General features: G+C 45.5%; 1 protein-coding gene across 3 annotated transcripts in view; it reads right to left on the reverse strand.

The window, feature by feature from the left end:
• Positions 1-3,966: 3,966 nt before the first annotated feature.
• Positions 3,967-23,461, reverse strand: part of CAMK1D (calcium/calmodulin dependent protein kinase ID) — a 220,382-nt gene continuing 200,887 nt past the window's right edge. Inside the window, exons 9-11 of one of the 3 annotated variants that reach the window (XM_066550996.1) lie at positions 16,960-17,047; positions 15,695-15,833; positions 3,967-11,622 (exon numbers count right to left, since the gene is read on the reverse strand). In XM_066550996.1, coding sequence (XP_066407093.1) covers positions 11,501-11,622; positions 15,695-15,833; positions 16,960-17,047 — 349 coding nt within the window. In that variant the 3' untranslated portion in view covers positions 3,967-11,500. The remainder of the gene's footprint in view (positions 11,623-15,694; positions 15,834-16,959; positions 17,048-23,461) is intronic. The other 2 variants (XM_066550998.1, XM_066550997.1) reach the window with 2 other exon arrangements.

Here is a 23,461-nt window from a genome sequence, read left to right on the forward strand (position 1 = left end):
TCACCACCATAAGGCCACAGATAATCAAAACAAGTTATGAGGCTGAAGCTGAACAGAATGACTACATTACATCTCCATGGGAGAATTTAAAGAATTAAATACTTTGCAGTTGAAGTGCTCAGCTCATCTTGCTACCACCAGCTTAGGGACAATGGACCCGACCTGGTATAGGTCCATCAGCTGCTGGGGGCCATGGCAGGGGTGCAAAGCACAACAGCCCTGCCAGGCCATCCATGGCTGTAGGTATCCCTGGACACAGTGACTTCCAGGAACAGGTGTCAGGACCCTGTCCATCTGTCCAGCCACATTTGGTGCTAGATCATCTCATCAGTCTGTCACCACCTTCTTTGCACAGGTGAGTGAGGCCCCCAAGGTGTCCTGCTAACAGACTCAACCACAGGTGTTGGCTCTTTCCTGAAGAGCCCCTTCCCTTCTTTTTCTGAAGGTCTCTGGCTTTCTTACAGAGGAATTGCTGGACAGTCGGTTCTTTCCATGGATTTAATGGGAACCATCAGTAAACTCAAGCACGTGGTGCCCTCTGCACACTGCAAATACTTAGAGAGGGAAGAAGTTCCTCAGTTCAAACCTCCAAGGTGACTGTCAGTGGGCTCAGCACTGAACTTGATGTTTGGTGGCAACAAAGCCACACATTGTCTGCAGAATTCAGCCTGGCTTGATCATAGATGAATTCCCTCTTTAAATATTGTGACCAGAAATTAACTGAAATACATGGCAATATCCTATAATTTGAGTACTGACAAAGCACAGGAGAACAGTACAAAACCTTCAAGTAATGTCATGTTCCCCTCTGCTTTAGTCTGATAGAGACACTGTAATAATGTAATGTAATGTAATGTAATGTAATGTAATGTAATATAATATAATATAATATAATACAATATAATGTCGCATTGTATTGTATTGTATTACCATATATTATAACTCCAGATGTGTGTCCATCATGTACATCTTTGTTGGGAACATGAATTCTGTCAACTCCCATTGAAGGTCAGTAGGGGCTCACCATGACAATAATTTTGGTCTTTCCATGTAGTGGAACAGGGCTCTGATCCACTTAGGTGCTACACTGACCTGTGTTGGGTCAAAGACTGGGAGGAAAAGTTGCATTTCAGAGGCTACTTTGAGCAAATGAAAACTTGAAGATGTGATATGTGATTCCTAATGTGGTTGGTACCTGCCCAGCTGGCCTGCAACAAAAAGAAGCATTAGTTTGAGATTTATTATGCATTTCTGGTCACTGTTAGACTCCAAGCTGAGGCACAGATGTGAGCACAGCTCTTTCTTCTGCCCTAAAGAAAGAAAATGAAAAACATACAAGAGTCTATATGGCGCCAAAGAAAGCACAAAGTTCGTGAGCTTGATGGGAACAACAAATTGCCTCTCAGCTCTATTATTATTAATTTCCCTAAACAAAACACTTTCATGGAGAAGGTAAATTAATCATTAATTGACTGTAACTTTATCAGAACATTGAAATTATAAAAAGAAAAACCCAAAGATTAAAAAAGAAAAGAAACTCTTGAAATCAGGATAAGCAAACAAAGTTTGGAAGGCAGGAATTTATCCCAGCGTAATCCAGAAAGCCCAAACGCCAAACAATCTGGAAATACTCAATTGAATACTTGCAGTGATAATCCAGATGGTCCTTCTTCCCCACCCCCACAGAAATAAAAAATGGTTATCACCACAATAATTCAGCATGGTTGAGAGGGCCCACCAAACTCAGATGTGCTAGGCAGGGCACACACCCACAGTGATGTAGGTGGATTTTCTACCTGAGGGATGTCCAGAGCTGGGAGGAAGCATAAAATGGTGGGAAGAGTGCATCCTTTTATCCCTATGACAGCTTAGAGTGTCCTGGGATTGCTTTTGGGCAGTGCAGGCCCATGGCATCTCCCCATGGAAAGCTGCCCAGAGGGATCCTCACAAGATCAGTGTGGTTTTGTGGATTCACTGAGCTGGGAAGGTTTGGCATGAAGGAAGAGATTCAATGAAGGCATGATCACAGAGGGCAGGACTGTTTACAGTGCACAAGCACTGATTTGAAAGCTCTGTGCAGGATGCAGCTTCCTCAGCATCACCTGCTCCTGGACCACAGGGGTCTATCCCTACTCAGCCTGGATGGTCCTCAAAGTTGTGCACCGGCACTTTCTCTGCTTCAGCAGGTATCACTCATTCAAACTCCTCTTGGCTGTGAAAGAAGAGCTGCCACAGCCCACTGGAGCCCTGGCTCTGGGAAAGGACAGTTCTGGAGAGCAGGAGTGAGAAAAGGTGCTGGGGTAGCACAGAGAAAGGCTGGTGTGTGGCATAGGCCAGACCTCAGTGCACACCAACACTCTGGAAGCCTTCAAGGAAGGACAGTCCCCTTCCCTCCAGTGCAAACATGGCTGTGGATTTTGGCAAGGTTGCAAGCAAAATATTTTCTACAGTTGCATCTTGGTCTTGTCCCTCTGGCTTCTCTGTACTGATGTTTTTATCTCCTTTGTTGCAAACAGCCAAGAATTTGTGGCTGAGCACATAGCAGTGAAGAAAATGTACAAAGATGAAGTGAATATTGACACGACATCATCAGGATGTCATGCATAAGGATTTCAGTGGTCATGGGGTGACCTTCTGCCCAATCTCTCTGGGAGCTTGGAAGAGCCTGGTGGGCTCTGAGTGACCACTGAATCTAGGGAGGAACCCATGACTTTAAAACCAAAACACAAAAAAGTTTCCCTGGCTGAGATTTTAATTCCATGGTGAAATGTGGGATAGACCTTTATCTGCTCTAAGTGCCAAATTTGAGCTAAATCCAGCTACTTTACACACAGGTGGGGATGAGGTCCTTAGTGTGAAAGGATTGTCAGAGTTCAGGCTTATGTCACATGGGAAGATTGCACAGTCTTTCTACAGGATCTGCTGCTCCTCCTGACACTGCAGATCATGTGCTTGTGCCTCAGTGTCACACATCACCTCCAAACTTCCAGACAGCATTTTTGTACATGGATGTACTTTTCCAAAGGTCTATCTTGCCAAGGATGTTCTTTTTCCAGAGCACAAATTGGAGGTTATCTTACCTGTCCTGGTACAACTCACCATGAAAATGTAATTCTGAGAATACAGCTCTCACCACAGCGTTCAAATACTTACCATGTTGGTTCTGGGGGTTGTTTCTTCATGCACAAAATATAAGCTTTATAAGTAATTTGCCTTTCTCTTTATACTGTTGTGAGTTGGCCATCATCACTGCTGTTTGTTTCAGCTCTGTTACTGAACCAGGTGTCTAAAACTACCTAGCTTTGGCCTCAAGCACAGGGCCACCTCCCTGCTGGGCATGTTGGTTTTGCCACCTATTTTAAGGGGTGAGGAATTCTTGTGTGCCAGTGAGTGAAAACCAGAAGATAAGAAACAACAGTGGAGAAAAACAGGAGGAAAAAATTAAAAGCAAGTCATAACACACCCCAGGAACATAATCTAGAAGAAAATTAAGCCAATGATGGAGCACATTCAACAGTCTTTGGAGAGTGTGGCTGACTGCAAAGGGACTCAGAAATTCTCACTGATGAAAATCCTGTCTCCTTTGATGGTTCCCTCCACAGGGTGTGTAAGTCACCAGGACCAACTCAAACATGCAGCAGTCTCCACCAAGTACATGTCCTTTCCCTAACCCTACACAGACATTCTCAGTGCCCAGAAGACAGCCATGTCTCCATATGTTGACATTCAACACCATTTCTATCAACAACTTTAGAAAAAATCCAAAGGACAAATCATCCTTTTTATTCCTTTCCCTATGGAGTGAACTGGGGAGAAAGAAAATCTTATTATTCTCCTTTGGGACATAAAGAAACATCATTGATAAAACACAGCAGGGCAGTGGAGCAGCCACAGAAATTATTCACTCCCTTTCTTGCTTGTGGGTGGAGCCTCATGCACTCAAAATCATCAGACTTCACATCAGGCTGATTTAATTGGATTTATTGGAGGAAAACAATTAGTCATCCCTTTAAATTGTCAATATGATAGAAATCTTGATATGTATACATGATTGTCAAGGCAGAGAACCACTTGCGATGTAGCCCCATGAACAATTTGCAGAACTGCAAACTCATTACAGATAAAACTTTTGCAATGCCTTAATACATGCATGGAGTAAATACACATTCTCCCTTCTTTTTGGACATGGATGCTGTTATGAACTTGTTATCAATCACAAGACCTGCAATATTAGGCACACTGACATTCCTTGATTAAGATTAAAGCCTTTGTAGAAAACATGCTTGCATTTTCATTAGAAGTCAACTGAGGGATGTTTTGCAGTTGGGGATATTTGGGGAGTCACTATTCTGGGCAGACTAGGCTCTTTTTTCCTACTGTTTTCTGGCTCAAATAAAATACCTATCTAAAAAAAGGCCCAAATGGGCCAAAATATTATTTCTCAACTAGAGGTCAATTTACACCAGGTCACTGATGTTGTGTTGACCAAAACATGAGACACACCAACTGAGCTGCAACCTTCCACCCTCTTCACTTTGGGGGTCATGCTTGGTCTAGTAAGAATCAGCATGTGTGATGCCATGCTGGGCTCAGGGGATGCAAGATGAGAGATGGAAAAGCTCAGAGCTGCTCCAAGCAACTCCCTAGGAGCTCCCACCCACCAGAACCCACAGCACACATCAAACCTCCTCATGGAGCCTCAGACCAGGTGCTGCCTCAGCAATCTGGACTCAGGCTGGTTTACAGCTGTAATTGATGGTTTGTTGCCACTCAGTGATTTGGCAATGGCACAGCCCTGGCTGAGCACCAGCCTTGAAGGGGGGCTCAAGACTTCTCAGTGTTTTTGGCCACCATGGAGAATAATTTCCAAGGATGGTGCTTGCTGCCCAGGCCTGCTGCTTGGCATGCCCTCGCCAGGGACACAGAGAAATTCCCAGTCCTTTCAGATGACTCTGCTTTGAGTGTTGGGAACTCAAGGATTTTCCGCAGCAGCCACTCAGGAGCTGGGACCACAGCCCAGGCGATGCCCTCAAGAGGTTTGGGCTGGAGCAATCCTGTATCCTGCCTTGGAAAGACCAGCACAGATGAAAATGGGTCAATGACTAAGGGAAGAGAAGGCAAGGGCATGGTTTCCATGTGGAAGAAGGAAAAGTACCACACCAAACTCTTCCATGGATAAATGAATGGTATTACTTGGAGGTTCAGGGATTAAGTGGTAGTATTTAGGTGGTGATGCTTGGGAAAGGATGGGATAGTTTAGCTCAGCACTCTGCCCTATTTTGTGCAGGCAAAGGATCACAGCATCTTGGTCCCCAAAATGCAGTTCATTCTGCAACAGGTGAGAAAGAACTATCTTGCAGGAAGAGAAAAATACTAAGTATTGAGTGAACCAATCTGAATTTTCACTAGAAAAAATGAACCAAAAGGAAAAAAGAAAAAAACAAAGAGACACACCAACATGTTTCTTGGCAGCTCTGAGAGTTAGTGACCCAGGGAAGGAATTTTTGATGCAGATCAAATTTGTAAGTGTTGTATTAAAAAAGGGATTCTCACCTCCCCAGCTCCCTGCTTCTACATCTGTGTATGTGACTGCTGCCTAATTTTAAGCTGCTCTGGATGGTGACTCTTCCTGTACATGCTGCACAGAACTCAAGAGAAAGACAAAATACATTACCAGGATTTGCAGTATATCTTGTTTACAAAACATCAGCTTTTGCATTTACTTAAACTTAACAATGGATTTTGAGTTACAGATACATTGAGTCATTTAAAAGCAATACATGGAAGTAACTCCCTCAGAGAGAAGGTTGGGTTGAAGTGGACAAAGAAAAGGCTCAGGAAATACAGAACCAGTGACCAGCAGTTTAATACATGCAGTGCAGTATCATGCATTTATTGGACAGTTGATGCCATCATTGGTTCAGCAGTGTTTTTCACAATGCTTGGGAGCACACATGCCCTGATTCCACTCTGAGTATGGAAAACCTGTAAGAGCCATTCCACTGACCTTAGCATTTATGAAGAGGACGGGGGAAAAAAAAAGCTCCCTGGACAGATAAGTGGCACTATTTGTGGTGGGGAAGGGGGTCTTGGAATCCAGAGTCCAGGCTAAATTCTGCTACAAACACTATTTACACAGCTTTGGCCCAACCACGCAAAGCCAGACAAAAAAACCTGGACCAACTCCTGATGACCCACTGGAGGGATCCGTGATCCCTGGGGCCACAGTGTGCACGTGCACCCACAAAAACACAGGTGTGTCACAGAGAGCAGAGCACCCCACAGGCTGGGAAGGCAGGACCCTGCTGCAGGGATGGGAGGGAAAACAAAAGGGATTGGGTAAAACTTGCTGCTGGGCATGAAGTATGGGATGGCTGGTTTACCAGGGGAAATAGGGGTTCATGCAGTGTTTGTGAGCAGGTTGCTGTTCCCTCACTCAGCCATTGCTGACAGTGATTTGCCAACTAATCCTCCACCCTTGGTCTTGATGCTGTTTTCCTTGGATACCGTAGTCTCCGTGTGTGTTTCTGCTTTTTGCTTGAATGTGTGCTGGAGTTTCTGGAGCAAATAAGCACAATAAGGAAGGCAAAACTTCCTTCCCATTAGTAATTTCTGGGATGCATCTACCCCCCATTCAGACAGGTAAATATTCATGGCAGCAAGAACAGGAATAATTGCATCAAATGAGAATTTCCATATGCTGAATAGGAGCTACTTCTGTACCTTGGGGCTCAGCCTAGAAACTTATTTTGCCAGCAGATGAATCCCCTGATTCTTTGGAAAGAGCAAAAGGAACGGGCCATAGCCTGCATGATCTTGCTGGCAAAGTCAGTCTGGTGTTTTTATCTGGTGCTCATTCAGTGCTGCTCAGGGCTGGAGCTGTTATCACAGGAGGAAGTAATAGCACAGGTTTCCCTAGAGCTGATCTTGTTCATGCCAAGTTCACATCAAAGGGCAATATCCTCTCTGCTTGCCAATGGCTGAAAGCCATCTGGGTTTCTCTGCAGGTTTGCTTTCCTAAAAATAGGAAGGGGACAACTTTGGGGCCAGCTGCAACTGCATTTCATGGGCACCCTGGAGGCCCATGTTCTGGTTTGCAGAGGGTTTGGGGAGAAAAGCCTGAGATCAGGGGTTGTGCTGGCCCTGGGACAGAAAAAAAACTTAGGACAAGACCTGAATTTTATCAGAACCAGCAGGGATCCAAAATAACTGGTAATAAAAAAAAAAAATACTGTCAATAGCCATGGAGGTATGCAGGACACATGCACAGCAGAAACCCCTATTCATTGCCTACAGCAGAACTACATGGAGATGTCTACCAGTGGGATCACACCCCTTTTTGTGGTTTGATTCATGTCAGGAATGATGAACCAAATTTCTTGGTTTTATTTCAGCACCACAACCATAACACACACACAGGGCATAGGTAAAATATAGGTAAAATCCTACTTATATATATATATTTTTTTTTTGTACCCACTACTCTAATGGCACCTGTACAACAGCAACCAGGACAGAGGAGAGAGCAGCAGCAGCAGAGTGACACAGAGTGACACAGTCTCAGGAAAGCAACACTGCCAGGTTTCCCCCACACTCCTCCTTCCCCACCAGCCGTGTCGCAGGGCCAATATCCATTTTGTGCTGCAGAAGGGGTGATCCAGCAGAGAGTTAGGATGCACTGGGAATGAAGTCACATGCAAAATCATCAGCAGAAGCCCTTGCCACTGCAATACTGACTTTCAGCTCGCAGAGTTCACGGGCAGCCTGTCCTCACAACTTCTTCTGCAGGCTAAGGGGCCAGCTGGAGCTTTTCTGGATTTGTTTTTTTGTTTGTTTGTTTTGTTTTCCCAGCAAGAGCACTGCTGTTGGCATCAGAGATGGCCTCTGTGACTCTGGAGGTAAAAATCAACAATCAAAGCTGCAAGCAAAGAAAAAGAAGGGGAAGGAGCTGAGGAAAACAAGTTACAAAGGAAAATCCCACCGGTACCAGTAAAGCAGAAAAGGGTAACAAACAGAGTCCAGGCTGAAGTCCTCATGCAAGCAGCAAATCACAGATTGTTTAGCAGGACAGTTCATTGGAAAAGAGCCCAGAGTGATTTTTCTACCTTGTCCTTCACAGCAAGGCCAGCTGGGGATTTGTTTTGGAGCTTCTACTGTGGGACTATTCAGCCTTTCCCCCATGCCCACATTATTTTCTCTACTTTTGCATTCTCCTGTGAGAGTGGCTGAGCAGAAGCAGGCTGGGGCAGGGGAAGGACATGCAAAAGCACTGGAGCATCCCTGGTAAGCAAGGCTGGAGTGTTTCCCCTAACAGGCTGTGCTGCCAAGGGGCAAATGTCCCCAGCCCTGCCCCATAAATGTGGCCTGGGTGCTGCCCAGTCCCCCCAGATTTAACAGATTTACCCAGATTTAAACTGAGAGCTTTTAACCACGTGATGCTTCAGGAGAGATCTCTAAGCATTGGGTGAACCTGGGTCAGGTTTCCAGCTGGGTTTCACTCATACCAAAGAAGAGCTCCCCACCACCAAAACTGTAGCAGAAAGAAACAATTTTGCTCACAAGTGCTTCTGTTTCTTATCTCATGATCCCAGCAGTTGATAGCAAGCCAAAGAGAATGATGACAAATTACACAACCAAGGCAGAATATTACTTGTAGAAACAAAACCAAATCACACTAATTCCAACAATGGAAGGAAAGAATACCCCTCCCAACAAAAAAAAAAACAAACCACAGAAAGCACCCAGCAAGGAGGGGCAGCCAGCAGAAGGGAACCCCCCTCTGCAGGACAGCATGTCTGCCTCTGCTCCTGTCACTGCTCTTCATTTTGGAGATGGAAATCCACTGGCTTTTCTTTTTTTCTGCAAGGTTCATTTGGATGCTGTATTTTGATCAGTGGCCACAGCAGCTCCTGAGGTCAAGGCCAAACCAGACCTCAGGTTTCAGAAGAGGAGGTGCAGAGGGAACATTTGACCTTTAAAACTGCTCTACAGAGACAAAACTATTCCCATACTAAATCCTGCTTCTAGTTGCACATGTGTAAATGTGGGGAACTCCACTGATGCCAGACTGGGAGATTGTCCATTTACAGCCTGCAGCAGGAGCAGAACAGGGCCAGCCATGCTTATGAAGTCATGGGGGTTCAAAATACCTTGAATTTCTTGGGGTTGGAGTCTCTCAAAACTAAAACTTCCTTACTCAGGCTGGTAAAATAAAGTGGTCTTAGACTGAGTTTAAACTGTATTCTACTTGTGTTTTCATGCTTTTGCAGCAAGACATAAAGAGCTCAGATATAAATGCCAATAAAAAGTGCATGGTGGCAATGGCCAGGGTATGGGGACAGGAGTGTGACTTGCAGCAAGGAGATGCCCTGGCCTTCAGTCTGCCCAAATCTTGGTCAGAAGTCTTCACTGTGGAAATTATGTGTTTTGCTGTAACCCCCCAACAGTTCAGTGTCTGCTCTCTTTCCTGAAATGAGAAATTGAAGTTGCAGCCCTCCCTGTGTGAGCACCCATGGCAGGTCCAGCATGCTGGGGTGCACAGGGTGCACCCAGGATTCACTCAGGTGTGCCACAGCCCTCTGAAAACAGGGAGCAACTTAGCACAGAGGAAACTAGAGAAACTTGGTGCAACAGCTCCAAGTGCCACTGAAGAAGTGGCTGTTTCAAACAGTCAGTGCTCACTGCCACCTGTTTTCCAGCAAGGTTTTTTTCCCAGCATTTTTTTTCCCAACCCCAAGGTTTTTTTTTGTATGATGGATGAAATCCCAGCTCTGCTGTGTGAAGTTGACCAACCAAAGCTGGAGCAGGATATAGAAGTCTCAATGAAAAATACCTATCTTATGGCTTTTCCCAGCACAAGCACTATTGCCTGACACATTCAGCTCTGTCTGTGACTGGCTTTCACAATTTCATGTTCAGGATAAGTGTGGCAAGTGTGGCAACAAAGCATGCTGCAGGGAATTGTGCCTCTGGCAGGGATGGAGCTGTCTGGGATGTGAGGGGCTCAGAGTGCCCAGTGAAGGGCATCTGCCTCTGCCACCTGCCTCCCCTCTCACCTCCTCAAAGCAAAATCAGATGGGAATGTCATTGAGGTAACCTGAAGGGAGGCCTTTACCAATTGGGCAAGTTTGCTCCCCTCTCTGTTTCAAGCTGCTTTAATGCACAGTTGTGGAGGCTGTTCCTGAAAGATGCACCAGCACAAAGAGCCTGGGAAGTGCATGCATTCAGTAATTAAAAATGGGTAAATTGGGCTTGCTTTGGTGTATGAGCTTCTGGGGAGGAGGGAGAGCCAGTGCCCCCAGTGCTGCCAGCTGTGCCTGTGCCTTCAGTGAGGTCCTGCTCCCCCAGCTCAGCACTCTGTGTCAATCCTCATCCTGATCATGATCAGATCCTACACCAGATCCTGCACTTTGCACCCAAGAACCTGCCAGTGTTTTGCAGAGGGCTTCAAGCACCCCTCTCCCCTCTCCCCACTTTTGGCTACTCTGGGAGGTGCTGAGCATCAGCAATGCCAGGCAAAGCCCCAAGGAGCTGTGGGTGCTGGGAATCTCTCTCATCAAGCCCTTGGGCTGGATGCACCCCATGCCAGAGGGCACTCTGAGGGGAGGCTGCTGAATTAAATGTCTTGCTTGAGCAAATCAGTGGCAGAGGATGATGATTCCCACCCCTGTATCTTCCTTTTCTCTCCCTCTGCTCACAGCACACAGTGACTGGAAGGAGATGGGAGCTGCAGGATGAGACCATGCTCTGTCGTTTCCCTTGCACAGCTCTGGTCAGCTCCTGCCTGACTTCCTGTACCTGCCTCTCCTCTGATCCCCAGCATGCAGGAATGAGGCCAAGGATGAGCTGACTCCCAGCTGGTGGTAATTTAATTCTCCCCATGGCTTTCAAGGAGGAGGATGAGGGGGAAAGCAGCAGTTTCTTAATCTGAGCAGTAACAGCTCTGCTAAAGCCAGACAGACTTGCAGTCCTATTTCAGGAGCAAGAAATGGCATGCCATTGAAATCCTCCCATGTTGCAAAGTTAATGCCAATTCTACCTACAGAAATAGCCTATCCCCCAGCAAAGTGGAAGAGGGACATTACTTGAAGTAATTTTTAAAAGAAAAAAATATGCTCAGGAAAGTATTTCTATTTAAATAATCCAGTTGAGATGTTTGTAGTTAATGGAAAAAAAAAAATACAACATATACTGTTACCTACACTGAGAAAAGAGTAAATCACTGGGGGAAAGAATGAGTGTTCATTAGTTAGAACATTGCTAGACTCACATACATATATATATTCATATATATATATTTATATATATATATATATATGTACATATATATGTACAGCACCAGAGACTGTTAGATTCCGTTCCTCCTGGAGTCGTTGCAGTTTGTGATAAATGAAACATTTCAGAATTGCAGTATAAAATATGGCCATAAAAAAATCTTCTTTCTTCTAGTCCTTGGCCGAGCAGGGCAGGAGGTGCCAAGGCTGCTGCCAGCCCCCCGTGCTCACTTGCTGCCGGTGTGCACCGTGGTCACTGTGGTGGCTCTGGGTCTCCGGTCCCCTCCCACCGCAGAAACGCCTGAAGAAGCAGATGAAACAAAACTACAGAGAGTGGATGGAGACATACCTAAAAGGAAAGCCAGAAAGACAGTTAGAAATGTTATTCTTTTGGAGGTGGGAGCTTGGGCGGAGAAGCTGAGCTTGTTTCGTAGCGCGCTACGGAGCGGAGAGGATTGCAGCTGGAGAAGGGGCTGCTGGAGAGGATTGCAGCTGGAGAAGGGGCTGCTGGAGAGGACTGCAGCTGGAATAGGGGCGGCTGGAGAGGACTGCAGCTGGAATAGGGGCTGCAGGAGAGGACTGCAGCTGGAGAAGGGGCGGCTGGAGAGGATTGCAGCTGGAGAAGGGGCTGCTGGAGAGGACTGCAGCTGGAGAAGGGGCGGCTGGAGAGGACTGCAGCTGGAGAAGGGGCTGCTGGAGAGGACTGCAGCTGGAGAAGGGGCTGCTGGAGAGGACTGCAGCTGGAATAGGGGCTGCTGGAGAGGACTGCAGCTGGAATAGGGGCTGCAGGAGAGGACTGCAGCTGGAGAAGGGGCGGCTGGAGAGGATTGCAGCTGGAGAAGGGGCGGCTGGAGAGGATTGCAGCTGGAGAAGGGGCGGCTGGAGAGGACTGCAGCTGGAGAAGGGGCTGCTGGAGAGGATTGCAGCTGGAGAAGGGGCTGCTGGAGAGGACTGCAGCTGGAGAAGGGGCTGCTGGAGAGGACTGCAGCTGGAATAGGGGCTGCTGGAGAGGACTGCAGCTGGAATAGGGGCTGCAGGAGAGGATTGCAGCTGGAGAAGGGGCGGCTGGAGAGGATTGCAGCTGGAATAGGGGCTGCTGGAGAGAATTGCAGCTGGAATAGGGGCTGCTGGAGAGGACTGCAGCTGGAATAGGGGCTGCAGGAGAGGATTGCAGCTGGAATAGGGGCTGCAGGAGAGGATTGCAGCTGGAGAAGGGGCTGCTGCTCTTCCTGCTGTGGTGGGTTGGCTGGGTACCTCCACAGGGCATCTTCTGCCCATGGTCAATTCACCTACTGCCACCAGCAGCAGTGGACACCATCTCACAGGGACTCAAAGCCCAGTTTTGGTTCAGCCACACCAATGTCACAGTTCCAGGGCTGAAGACAAAGAGTTGTGGGGTTCAGAAATCCCTCCAGCATTGTACTTGTTCAGAATAATTTCCTCTCGGGCATGTTAAAGATGATTGAATGTCTCACCATGGCCATCTAGCTAAATGAACAGAGCTGTGCACCTGGGCTAAGCACAGTTCCCTGGGCATCCTGGGAAGCTGCTGATAAAGAACTACAGTGGGTCAAATTCATTGCTGAGTTCCAGTAAATCTAGAGGGGCTGTAAATTTGTGTGACTTGGACATCACTCTAGTGACAGCTCACATTGCTCCAGGCTTTTTTGCTGGATGTCTGCAGGGCTTCCAGCTGAGATGTAGGTTGATGTGAGGTTGAGTATCTCTTGAGTACCAGGATTCTGGTGCAACAAAAGCTGTTAGGTGGGGACCTGGCATGGTCACCTTGCTCTGATAAGATGCAGGCTCAGAGTGATTAGAAATACAGTTCATTTTTCCAGATTGGTGAATAAAGGATAGATGAAGCTTATATTAATATATTCTCAGACCAAAGTTTGGCCTTCTGACTCTTCAAGACCTTTTTGATACTTGTTGGGACTTTTAACTACTTTTCCATGCTTCAATGTGGCATTTCAATCTCAAGGAGGATTATGCTGTACCTATACTTGGCCACATTCCATTTCCCATTGACATTTCACCACTTGGCATCACACTGCAATTTATCTAGTACATTAAAAATACAGAGCTCTAGGACCTATAAATAATCTAGGCAGTTCAGTCATGACTAAATTGAATAAACCAGCCATGGACTGAGAATCAGGCCAATACACTTGAGAAATCCTAGCTGATTCCCTTAGGAACCTTTTCCTGTTTCCTGACAGGTGGCATAATCCAGCCTAATGCCTGATCTCTGCTCTGCCCTACTACAGAGGTTTTGGATGCAGCCTGACATAATCTACTGTCAGGCAAAGGCTGTACTTAATTGTCTTCAGTGGTGTGAAATTGCTGCATTTGAAAGTATTTGGAGAGTTCAAAAAGTGTCTATTAATAGAATCAGGCAGCATTCTGCTGTGTAGTGGTGGCACAGCTGGATCATGTAACTTGCTGCATGGGATCTTTCTTGTGCAAGGAGTCTGTACCCAGAGAAAGCTGCTGAGAAATAAAGAGGTAGGACAGAGACCTTAGAGATCTCCTTTTTCCCATCAGGAGGTATTGGGTGGAATGTATTTGATTTGTCAGATCCCTCTTAACTCCTTGTATTTGCTGCTGGCTCTCCTCATTGGTTCTCTGGGGCTCCAGCATCTCCTAACTTTAAATTATTTCTTTGAAGAAGAAAAGCTCTTCAACATTGTCTGCCAAGCTGGACTTTAACTGGGATGCTTGGAAATCTTCCAATAATTTTCTGCCTTGTATTTCTGGCATGTAAGAACTCATCCTATCTTTACACATCTGGTTTAATCCTCCATGTCCTGGTTGACTTCACCACTGCAAAATATGGTTGGATTCTTCACAGGGTTCTGTAATCGTTAAACAGATTTCTTTGCCTTCCCACCCTTCCTGTTCACACATGTTTTAACATTTTCAGACTACTGATTGCCATTAATTAACACCATTTGAGGTTAATCAAATGGATGGATGGAGATTAATTACCCATCAGTTTAGCAGCAAAGCATTCAACAGATGCTCTAGACCTGACTGGGGTCCAGCCTTGCCAAACTGCAGCAGGAACCAAAACCAAAGGATGTTTCTCCCACACAGGGGGTTTTCTACATGGCTGCATGGCCAGTGCATGGTTGGAGTGTTTTGAGGATGGTCAGCATCACTCCTTTGCAGTGCCAGGTTTGGGCCAGGAGCACAGTGATGTTTTTTTGGCAGCAGCTGTAGGATTTGGTGCTGGGCATCACAAGGTATGAATCCCCACCAGGCCCAGTATCCAGAGGGAAGGGGGCTCTCTCCTGGCTCAGCCACAGCACAGGCTGAAAAAATATCTCACAGGGTACCCAGAAGGCAGAACCCACCCCAGCTGTGGGGGAAACTGCACCTGTGGGAGCAAGAGGAAACAGCTTCTGCACAGAGCCACCAGGACTGTGGCTGGTGGAATGTCCTCATCAAGGAGCAGGGGGTGGCAAGCAGGGGTGGCAGAAGCAGAGAGCAGCATTTTCCAAAATCCATCCTGAGCAGTAGGTGCTTTCAGCTCCAGGATAGTGCAAGGCACAGTCTAGAAATGACTACTTCAGTCCACAGAAAAGCATTCCTTTTTAGTGTTGCACTTTAAAGTAACCCCCCCAGCTGTAAAGTCCACATTCCTCCATTTAATAAAATATCTACAGATGGACAGGAGAGAGAAAAAGAAATGCTCAGAAGCCAGAGAATAAACAGGCTTCATTGCAAAGGATGCATTTCTGTCTTCCAAATAATCCCTTTGCTGACATGTCCCCTTCCCTGGAATTCAGAAAAAATATATATCCCAAACATCTGAGTCCAGTGGGCAGCTTGCAAATATCAGTTACAGCACAAAACAAAGATGGCAGAGGGCCAAGTCCCACAGTGGTGCAGAGCCTGAATCCTGCTCAAACAAATGAACCTCTTTGTGCAGAAGCTTAACTTGGACCCATCTTCTCAAGAGAGAAGCTGGGTCTGACTGGCAGGATCAGTCTTCTCAGTGGAAATGGAAAGTAAGGCAATTTTTACAGAAAAATGCCCTATCATGATACTGTAAACTCAAACAATTTGATTAAACTTTTTCAAATTTCAACCAAATACAAAATTTTGTTGCTGTGGGGTCTGGGTCTTTTTCCCAAGCAAAAGCCCTTTTTCTCCACAAGAAACAGCGATTTTTCTCCCAAAAATCACCGAGCTAAAACATCTTTTTTTTTTTTTTTTTTTTTTTTCAGAAATTGCAACACAATTTTTCTCGCCAGCCAAAAACGACAGCCCATTTCAAACCCTCATTTTAACCACCTGCTTGCACAAAGCCAAACCTATGGGCAGCGAGGACTGCAGCCTGGGGCGGGGGGTGGTCGGGGGAAAACGGGGATCCCGTGGATTTTCTGGGCTCCCCCAGGACGTTGGCTACTCACAATCTTTGCGTGTGGCCGTGTCGGGGAGCGGCGTGGCCAGGCTGAGGGTGCTGGACACGCTGGCGCTGGCGCTGTCCAGGCTGCTGCCCAGGTGCAGCCGCCGCATGTGCCGCACCACCGCCGTGGCGTTGAACGCTTGCTGCAGAAACGGGGCAAGAAAGAAACGGAGAATGAAAACAGCTGGAGGCAGAAGGGTTGCTGGTGCTCCTCTCCTGGCTGCTCAGAGTGTCAGAATGGGAATAAGCCGGTTATCTTTCAAATTTTTCATGGATTTTAAACTAGGAAGTGCATTAGCAAACCTTGGTGGATGCAGCAGCCTACAAGTGTCAGAACCCTCTTGGAAATTTCTCTGACTGCCCTGGAGGGCTCAAGCCCCTGCCCAGGGGGCTCAGAGGCCTTGACATAGAGCCCAAGACCCCTGTGCCTTTGATCTTGACCCATGGAAAAAATTACCAACCTTTATATGAAGAATTACAAGTCAAGAGAGTTTAAGTAAAATAATAGTTTATCACAGGGTGAAAACCAGATTTTTTGGGTTTTTAGAATGGGGCTCGGGGTCCCAAGATGGAGGAATCTGGGTGTGTCCAGTCTTTCTCCTGCTTCTTCTTGGCCTTCATCTTCTGGGTGATGTTGACACTTTTAGATTGGTTTAGGGTAGAAGCTCACTGTCTAACATAGGTGATAGGTATTGGGAAGTTATGGTAAATAATGTACACATAGTTTTCAGTGACAGCAAAAAGACAGCACTGCCTCTGAGGCGGGCAGTATGCCTCAACCTGACCTGCCAGACAGACCTCAGCAGGCCAGAGAAAGAATATTATAGATAAGAAATAATAAACAACCTTGAGAATGAGAACAGAAAAATCCTGACTCCTTCTTCGACTGCCGGGCTGGGAAAAAGAGGCTTGTCCGTATCTCAGAGTCACTCTCACAAGCAGAGATTGTGAGATACAAGAAAGTCATATTTGACAAACCCATCCCTGACCCAAGAGGCATTTCTTCATGTCCCTGCATGGTGCTGACCCCACTCCACCAAAAACCATGGGACCTTTAGCTATGAGCAGCCCCAGCTCAATTTCTCACACTTTTTACATCTAATACTTGGCAAACACCATCCTGTATGAGAGGCCCTGCAGGGTCATGTAGCCTAAGCCTGGACCAACCATTTTGACCACAATTTTGGGCCACAAAAGCACTACCCTGCTGCAGGGTGGCTGTATGGCAGAGCTGTGTGTCAGTGTCACCCCTCAGGACAGGGCACTTACTCTCCATTTGCTTTTTGCAAAGTTCTTCCGGATCTGAGCGCTGACCGACTCGTGGATGTTTTTGTTGAGTGCTGTATCTCCAGCAATCCTGAAATGGACAGAGCAGGCACATTTTAAGAGATCTTTTCCTCCCCTTGAACACTCTTACTTTTCCCCCACACCTCCTCCCAGGTGTGACCACACCTGCAGTGACAATGATTTCATTCACAGATGGGCTCAAACTTCCCATGGCTGTCTCTGCTGGCAGCTGCAGTGGAAAATCTGGGGCAATAAAAGCCAGTGTAGATAAGGTTTGTAAGTCTGGCAGCTACAAAGAGGTATGGGCTGATTTTGTTGGTGCATGGCTGCTTTCTATCACCATTACAGCCCCAGATGAAAACATTCTACCTTTTTTTTTCTTTTGCATCCAAAGATTTAACATCAACAGGCTGAGACTACTTTTAGCCTCAGCTATGCAGAAGCTTCCAGAGCCACTCCAACCTGTCTGATTTCTGTTTGCACTGGAGATTTTCCTGCCACCCTGCAATGTAAGTAGTCATTCATGATGATTAATGTAGATTTACAGAAAAGCAGAGACATGGACACTCATTGAAGCAGCACAGGCTGCACAAAGAGCTTAAGCTGAGCAATACTTAACCTAAAATAATTGATTGATCTTGCATAGTTCCTTTAACAGATTAAGATACATTCAAATCTTCACTGAACTCTGTTATATCAAGGGGATTTTATTGATTCATTTAACTCCTCAAGGCATGAGATCTGTTGGAAGAGCAGGCACTGCAGTGAACTGATGTTGGGCCATGTACTGGGGTAATTAGTGCTATCTAATGTAGGTGATGCAAGGAGGCAAAGATTGCCTTGTATGTTGTATGTGATACTTTCAGAAATTAATTTTTTTAGCCACAGTGTAGAAAAACAATGTGAATTAGCAATAAAAAAATCATAAGAAATTTAATAATCCACCAGGACCAGAGTCTCCCAGTCTGAGGAGCTCCAGCAGGATAATCAGAAGGTCTGGGGGACTCAGCAGTCATCTAGTCCTTCTGCCCACCCCAGCACTGTCAAAATAATTTTGACAAATATTTGACAAACCAGTCCCTAAAGATCTCTGAAAGATGGAGACTCCTCAGGCATCCTATTCCAGTGCCTCACTACCTCCTAGAAGACATGGAAAATAGTTTATTCCCTTTGTCTTTGAAGCATTCTTTCACATATTTGAAGCCTGTTATCATGACTTCTCTCAGTCTTCTCTTCTCTAGACTAAACAAACTGATTCTTTCCCTGTTTCTTCATAACTCATGTTTTCTAATCCTCTGATCTAGTGAGCTCCTCTGGACTTTCTCCAACTAGTCCACATCTTCCTTCGAGGGCAGCACCCAAACTTTCTCTGTTTTCCAACTAAGGCAGCAGAATGGCAGCATTGCTTTGTGCTTTTAAAAGAAAAAACTCTGCTTACATACCCCAGTGTGCTGCTTCCATTTATGTGTCCCTGTGTTGGAGACACCCCTTTCACTTTGCCCAGATTGTTCCAAACTGTTCTTCTAAGGACATGCAGCTTTTTCTGCCTTCATGTCCTTGGCACATCTAAGAAGTGCTGAGACCAGCCTCCTCCAAATTCCTGCCCTCCTTCCAGTGGACAACAATCTGCCAGGATCTTCACCAGAGAGATGAGAGGAAGGACTTACCCTTGGGAGGAAGGACTAAACCCTCGTGTCCCAAGAGTGGAGACGCACCAATCCCACCCTGTTGTAACTGAGCTCATCTCTTGGGTTATTCAGGAGTGCTGGAGCCAGCAGCACTGAGGGCAGGAGGAGCAGGGCTCACCCAGCTGGGAAGGGCCCTCCCTGCCATGGAGCCTCTGCCTCAAGCAGACAGATGGACTGGGCAAAGCACAGCTCCCAAATGGCACCTGACTTCCTCTCCTGGGGGCCTGTGCTGTTGATAGAGAAAGGGAGGTGTTTGGCTGAAAACTGGATGATCTTCAGATCTTCCTTTGAAGATGATTCCTTCTGATCACCTTTCCCACTGACAGCAAGGCAAGCTGGCTTTCCTGGATTTCCCACTGGTGACCAAAATCTTTCTGAGGCACTATCTGGAGGTTAAGCATGATGTTCACTGTTCCATCCTCTGTCCTGCACAGTGAATTTTGCCAGGCTCAGCACAGACCCTGATGGATCCCAAGCAGTCCACACTCCCAGACAGGCCCTAGCAGAGTTTCCTGGTGGGAATGCAAACTGCATGATTAGTCAGAGCCACTCCAAAATGCCATGAGCACTCAGCTCTGTCCAAGAACACCTCCTTGGTGAAGGAAGGCAGGTGCCCTCAGCACACACCAGCTGGGAGCACTGGCTGTCACACTACAGATCTCAGAAGAAACTACAAGCCAAACCATCCCTTCAGTAACTGATCAAAGAGACCAGGACAGAAAATTCACTTACACTTGCAAAGGATATTTTTCCACCAAAGCTAATGATGCATTTTGCTTTACAAACAAGTTGGTTAACAAACTCTATAAGAACAGATACTGTTGCCCACCTGTCAAATCTTATTTTGGAAACATAGATAGAACAAGTTCTTGGGGCATGATGCCCTTGCAAGCTCTTCCAGAAGACTGTTCTTGCCAGTTTCCTCAAGGATTTGAAAATATGTTTTTGTAATATGAAGCTTTTGATTGAGCATGTAGCTCCAATAGAGGCTTTTTTTTTTTTTTTTTTTTTTTTAGGGATCATTTTCTGAAATGCTGATTGTTTCAATAAGAAACTGCTGGTTCCAGTAGTTCACAAACTGCCTTCTACCACCCCTAACTCTATGTTCACTATGCAATTCTTGTAATTCCAGGAAAAAAAAAGTCTTGGTATTTGGGTGTTTTCCAGACAGGCAGAAGAATATTTGTTTACTTCACAAGGGGATGGAGACACATCCTGTGAAGCCCTCAGATGCTACAGCACTGCAACCATCCTACACCTTAGGTCTCTTCAGCAACATTAGCACCTTGCAGATGATAGTTTCTAATCAGAGCAAAATCACAGCACTGCTGGGGCTAATTTAGTGCAGCAGGAGCTGTTCAAACACGTGCTGGCATGCTGCATGGTGTGGCTCAGAATGCAGCCTCAGCTGCCAGAGCTGGGAGTGGGATTGCTCTCCAAGGCGCCTTTGAAGAGCTACCCCGTCAACCCTGGGATGCTGGAACGTGAGCACTGTGCTTTCAGACTGCATTTTGCACTTGGAGGGTTTTGTAACTTTTATGAAATACTTGTGGTGTTACAGTGTTTACAGTATAGTTTTACTTCTAGGGAAACAAGAGCAATGTTATCATCCCTTCGCTGTTGGTGCTTTGCTGGAGGCGTGGGGGTTTCAGGACATGGAAGAGGTCGAGGTGAGCAGGCAGAAGTCACATGTTCTGTACTCTCAGCTGGTAGATATGAAAAATGAGATGTGTTTGGGCACACAGATCTACTCTGTGGTGCCTATCATGAGCATCCTTACATCTACACCAAACATGAACTTTAGTTCCCTTGCTAAGAAGAGAAAGAATGAAACTAATAGATAGTGGGTTTGGGGCATTTATAATTATTTCCCTTCCACATTTCCCTAATTCTCCAAGTCCACAGGCTATAAACTATCTAATTTTTCCTTTAAGGACAAAAATACCTTAGTATCTTTCTTTTCTTTCTTTCTTTCTCCCTCCCTCTCTAGCACAACATATACTTTGCCTCTAGAAATCAGCTCAGTTTTCACTGAGAAACTGCAATCAACTTGAGCTAATCAGACTGATGCTTATCTAGTACTGAACAATAGTTTCTGGCTTTGCAGTTAACTTTGAAGTTAACTATGTCAACTCTGAAGTTTTTTTTTTACCAACTGTTCTACTTGGCCCAGTAAAAGACATTGCTTCTACCTACCACACACATACACAAAAATAAAATTAAACAAATCAGAATAGTGCATCATCTGTTATCCTGCTGAGCATCACCCAGAACCAAGCAAGGACTGATTAGTCTAAGTGAAACCTGGATTTTCTCTCCAGATTCCCATTTTTGCAGCACCTGAGAGCAGCTGCATCCTGACAATGCTTTGGGGAACTTCATGTTGAAGCTGGTTTTACATCCAGTTGTAAATACAGAACTGTCTCAATGCACAGAAATGGATACCAAGAGACCAAGAATGATGGCTCCCCATCCCAAACACATCCACTGAAGCTAAAAAGGGTATTTCTCATGAATAACCATAACAAATCTAATCCTACACGAGAGGAATCTAATCTAATGATCAAATATTATTTCATAGTATCTAATTTATTTTAGCTCTCTAGATGACTTCAAACCTATCACACCAATTTATCTGGCCATACCACTTCTAAGCTTTGAGAGGAACCTCCAACACAGACAAAACCAGCAAATTTCCTTTTGGACAGTTCTTCATTAGCATGCTGCAAGCAAATGTCTCTCTCATCCTCCCTGCCCACCATGGCAGGCAGAGCCTTTCATTTACCATTGTTTTCTGAACCTTCCTTCTGAAGGCAGCCAACTCAAATGCTGTGCTGGCCAAAAAGTGCTTGGAAATAGTCCTGAGTATGATGACAGGAAACATGGAGTTAGCTGTAATGGATAATGCTGAGGGATCATAACTCTTCTACATGTACACACACACATCCATGCATGTATACAAATACACACACACACACTGTATCAGTGATGTTCCAAAATAAATAGAGTGTGGGGATGAACTCGATAACAGTTTGATTTAATGTTGTAAACATCAGCAATTCCCTTCAGGAAGGCCTTTTCACACTTCAAACAATATTGTCTGAGAACTGAGCTCTTTGTAAACCATGTCTTTTCCCTGGGTGGAAATTATTATCTGGCTTGTGCTCTCTGGCACACAATAAACACTTGGAATCATGGTCACAATTTGCAGAGGCTCAGTCCTGGCCAGAGCTTTGTGATCCCTCAGTGTGGGTGTGGCTGGATGCTGGCACATCCCAAGGATCCTTTCTCCCTTTGCACAGCCAGGACCACGCTCCCACCTGCAGACACTGGGGTCCAACTGGTGCCACAAGCTCCTTCTCCTTCTACAGTCTATGTATTTACAATCTCCATATGGAGGCAATTAATCCACCAGCCTTTAATTTGGGTGCCCCAAATTGCCTTTGATGCTCTAAGTGTCTTCAGCACACAGCATTAAATCCCATTTAGGTTCATTGGTTAATGCATGGTGGAGTAAATAAATTCATGGCAGCCCTTCTAACTTCTGTATTAGCTTCCCAACTGCTGGGCTTTGTCCTCACCCTCTGAGCACTGTTTTCTTTCCCTCTGATCCGAGCCTGGAGGCTGAATTTGGCTCTGCAGGACCTAGTCTGACCTGATGGGGAGCACATTTTGCTAATCCTTGAGGGTCCCTTCCACCTCAAGATATTCTATGTTTCTGTAAGTCTATAGCTGGAAGAAACAGGTCCTCAGGTTTCTGCTGCTCCCCCCTAATCACTGCAGACTGAGCCACTGCCCTAAACAGGATGTGGGCTCTGACATGGCAATATATTTAATAAACTTAATTGCTGTCTTTAATATGAGCCAGGGAAACATTAAAATGTATCAAGCTGCAGCAAAATCACCCCATTCTTTTGTTACCTTCATTTTCCACGTCCTTTTTGAAAAGTCACAGTGGGAAAAGCTAAGAAAAGCTAAGCAGAACATTGCACCTTTGTAACACCCCATAAACAGTGCAAACCTCACTGAAAGATACATTATAAAATAAATAACTTTTCCAGTGGAAAGCATAAGTCACCTGTATATTAAACTGGAGAAATCTGAATAAATGGACAAGCAGGGGTGGACTCATTATCCCAACAAGTCTCACATATTGTACTGGTTCTGCTGTCATACTTCACTGCAATCATTAGCCTCCTTTTCTGCCAGCTCTGAGTTTAACACACCATCCCCCTACCAAGGCCATTTGATTATAAATAGCCAGACATCACATAAATGCAGGCATGTGGTGAGCAGATACACTCAGAAAAGTGGGCCATTGGGAAGAAATATTGACTTTTTTTAAGGTCTGATCCTGTGCAAACATTTAGTCATGCAAATAGCTGTCTATTCTGGAGCAGTTTCCCAAAATTCAAAGATATTATTAACCTTAAAGGCACAAATGTATTATCTTGCAAGATCCAGTTCCTGCAAGCCCTGTTTGGAAGGAATTTAATGAAAACACAGGGATTCAAATAAAAGGTGTGTTTTAGAATCAGTTTGTTCTTCACAAATACTGCATATTGAAACAACAAAATTTCATGGCCAGGTAGCCATGTCACGCACAGTTAACTACTTTTAGCACAATCAGATTATAAAATATGAGTTAATTATTCATGATTTGATAGATTTCTTCCTAATCTGTGAAAATCTCAATGATCTGAAACTGCATAGGAAGACTTCACAGGAGGAAGAAAAAGGGAAAGCTGGAAAATGTTACTACATGGAGCCACCTCACCATATATATATTAATTATC

This window comes from Molothrus aeneus, chromosome 5 (genome assembly GCF_037042795.1).
Source record: "Molothrus aeneus isolate 106 chromosome 5, BPBGC_Maene_1.0, whole genome shotgun sequence".
Taxonomy (NCBI): domain Eukaryota; kingdom Metazoa; phylum Chordata; class Aves; order Passeriformes; family Icteridae; genus Molothrus; species Molothrus aeneus.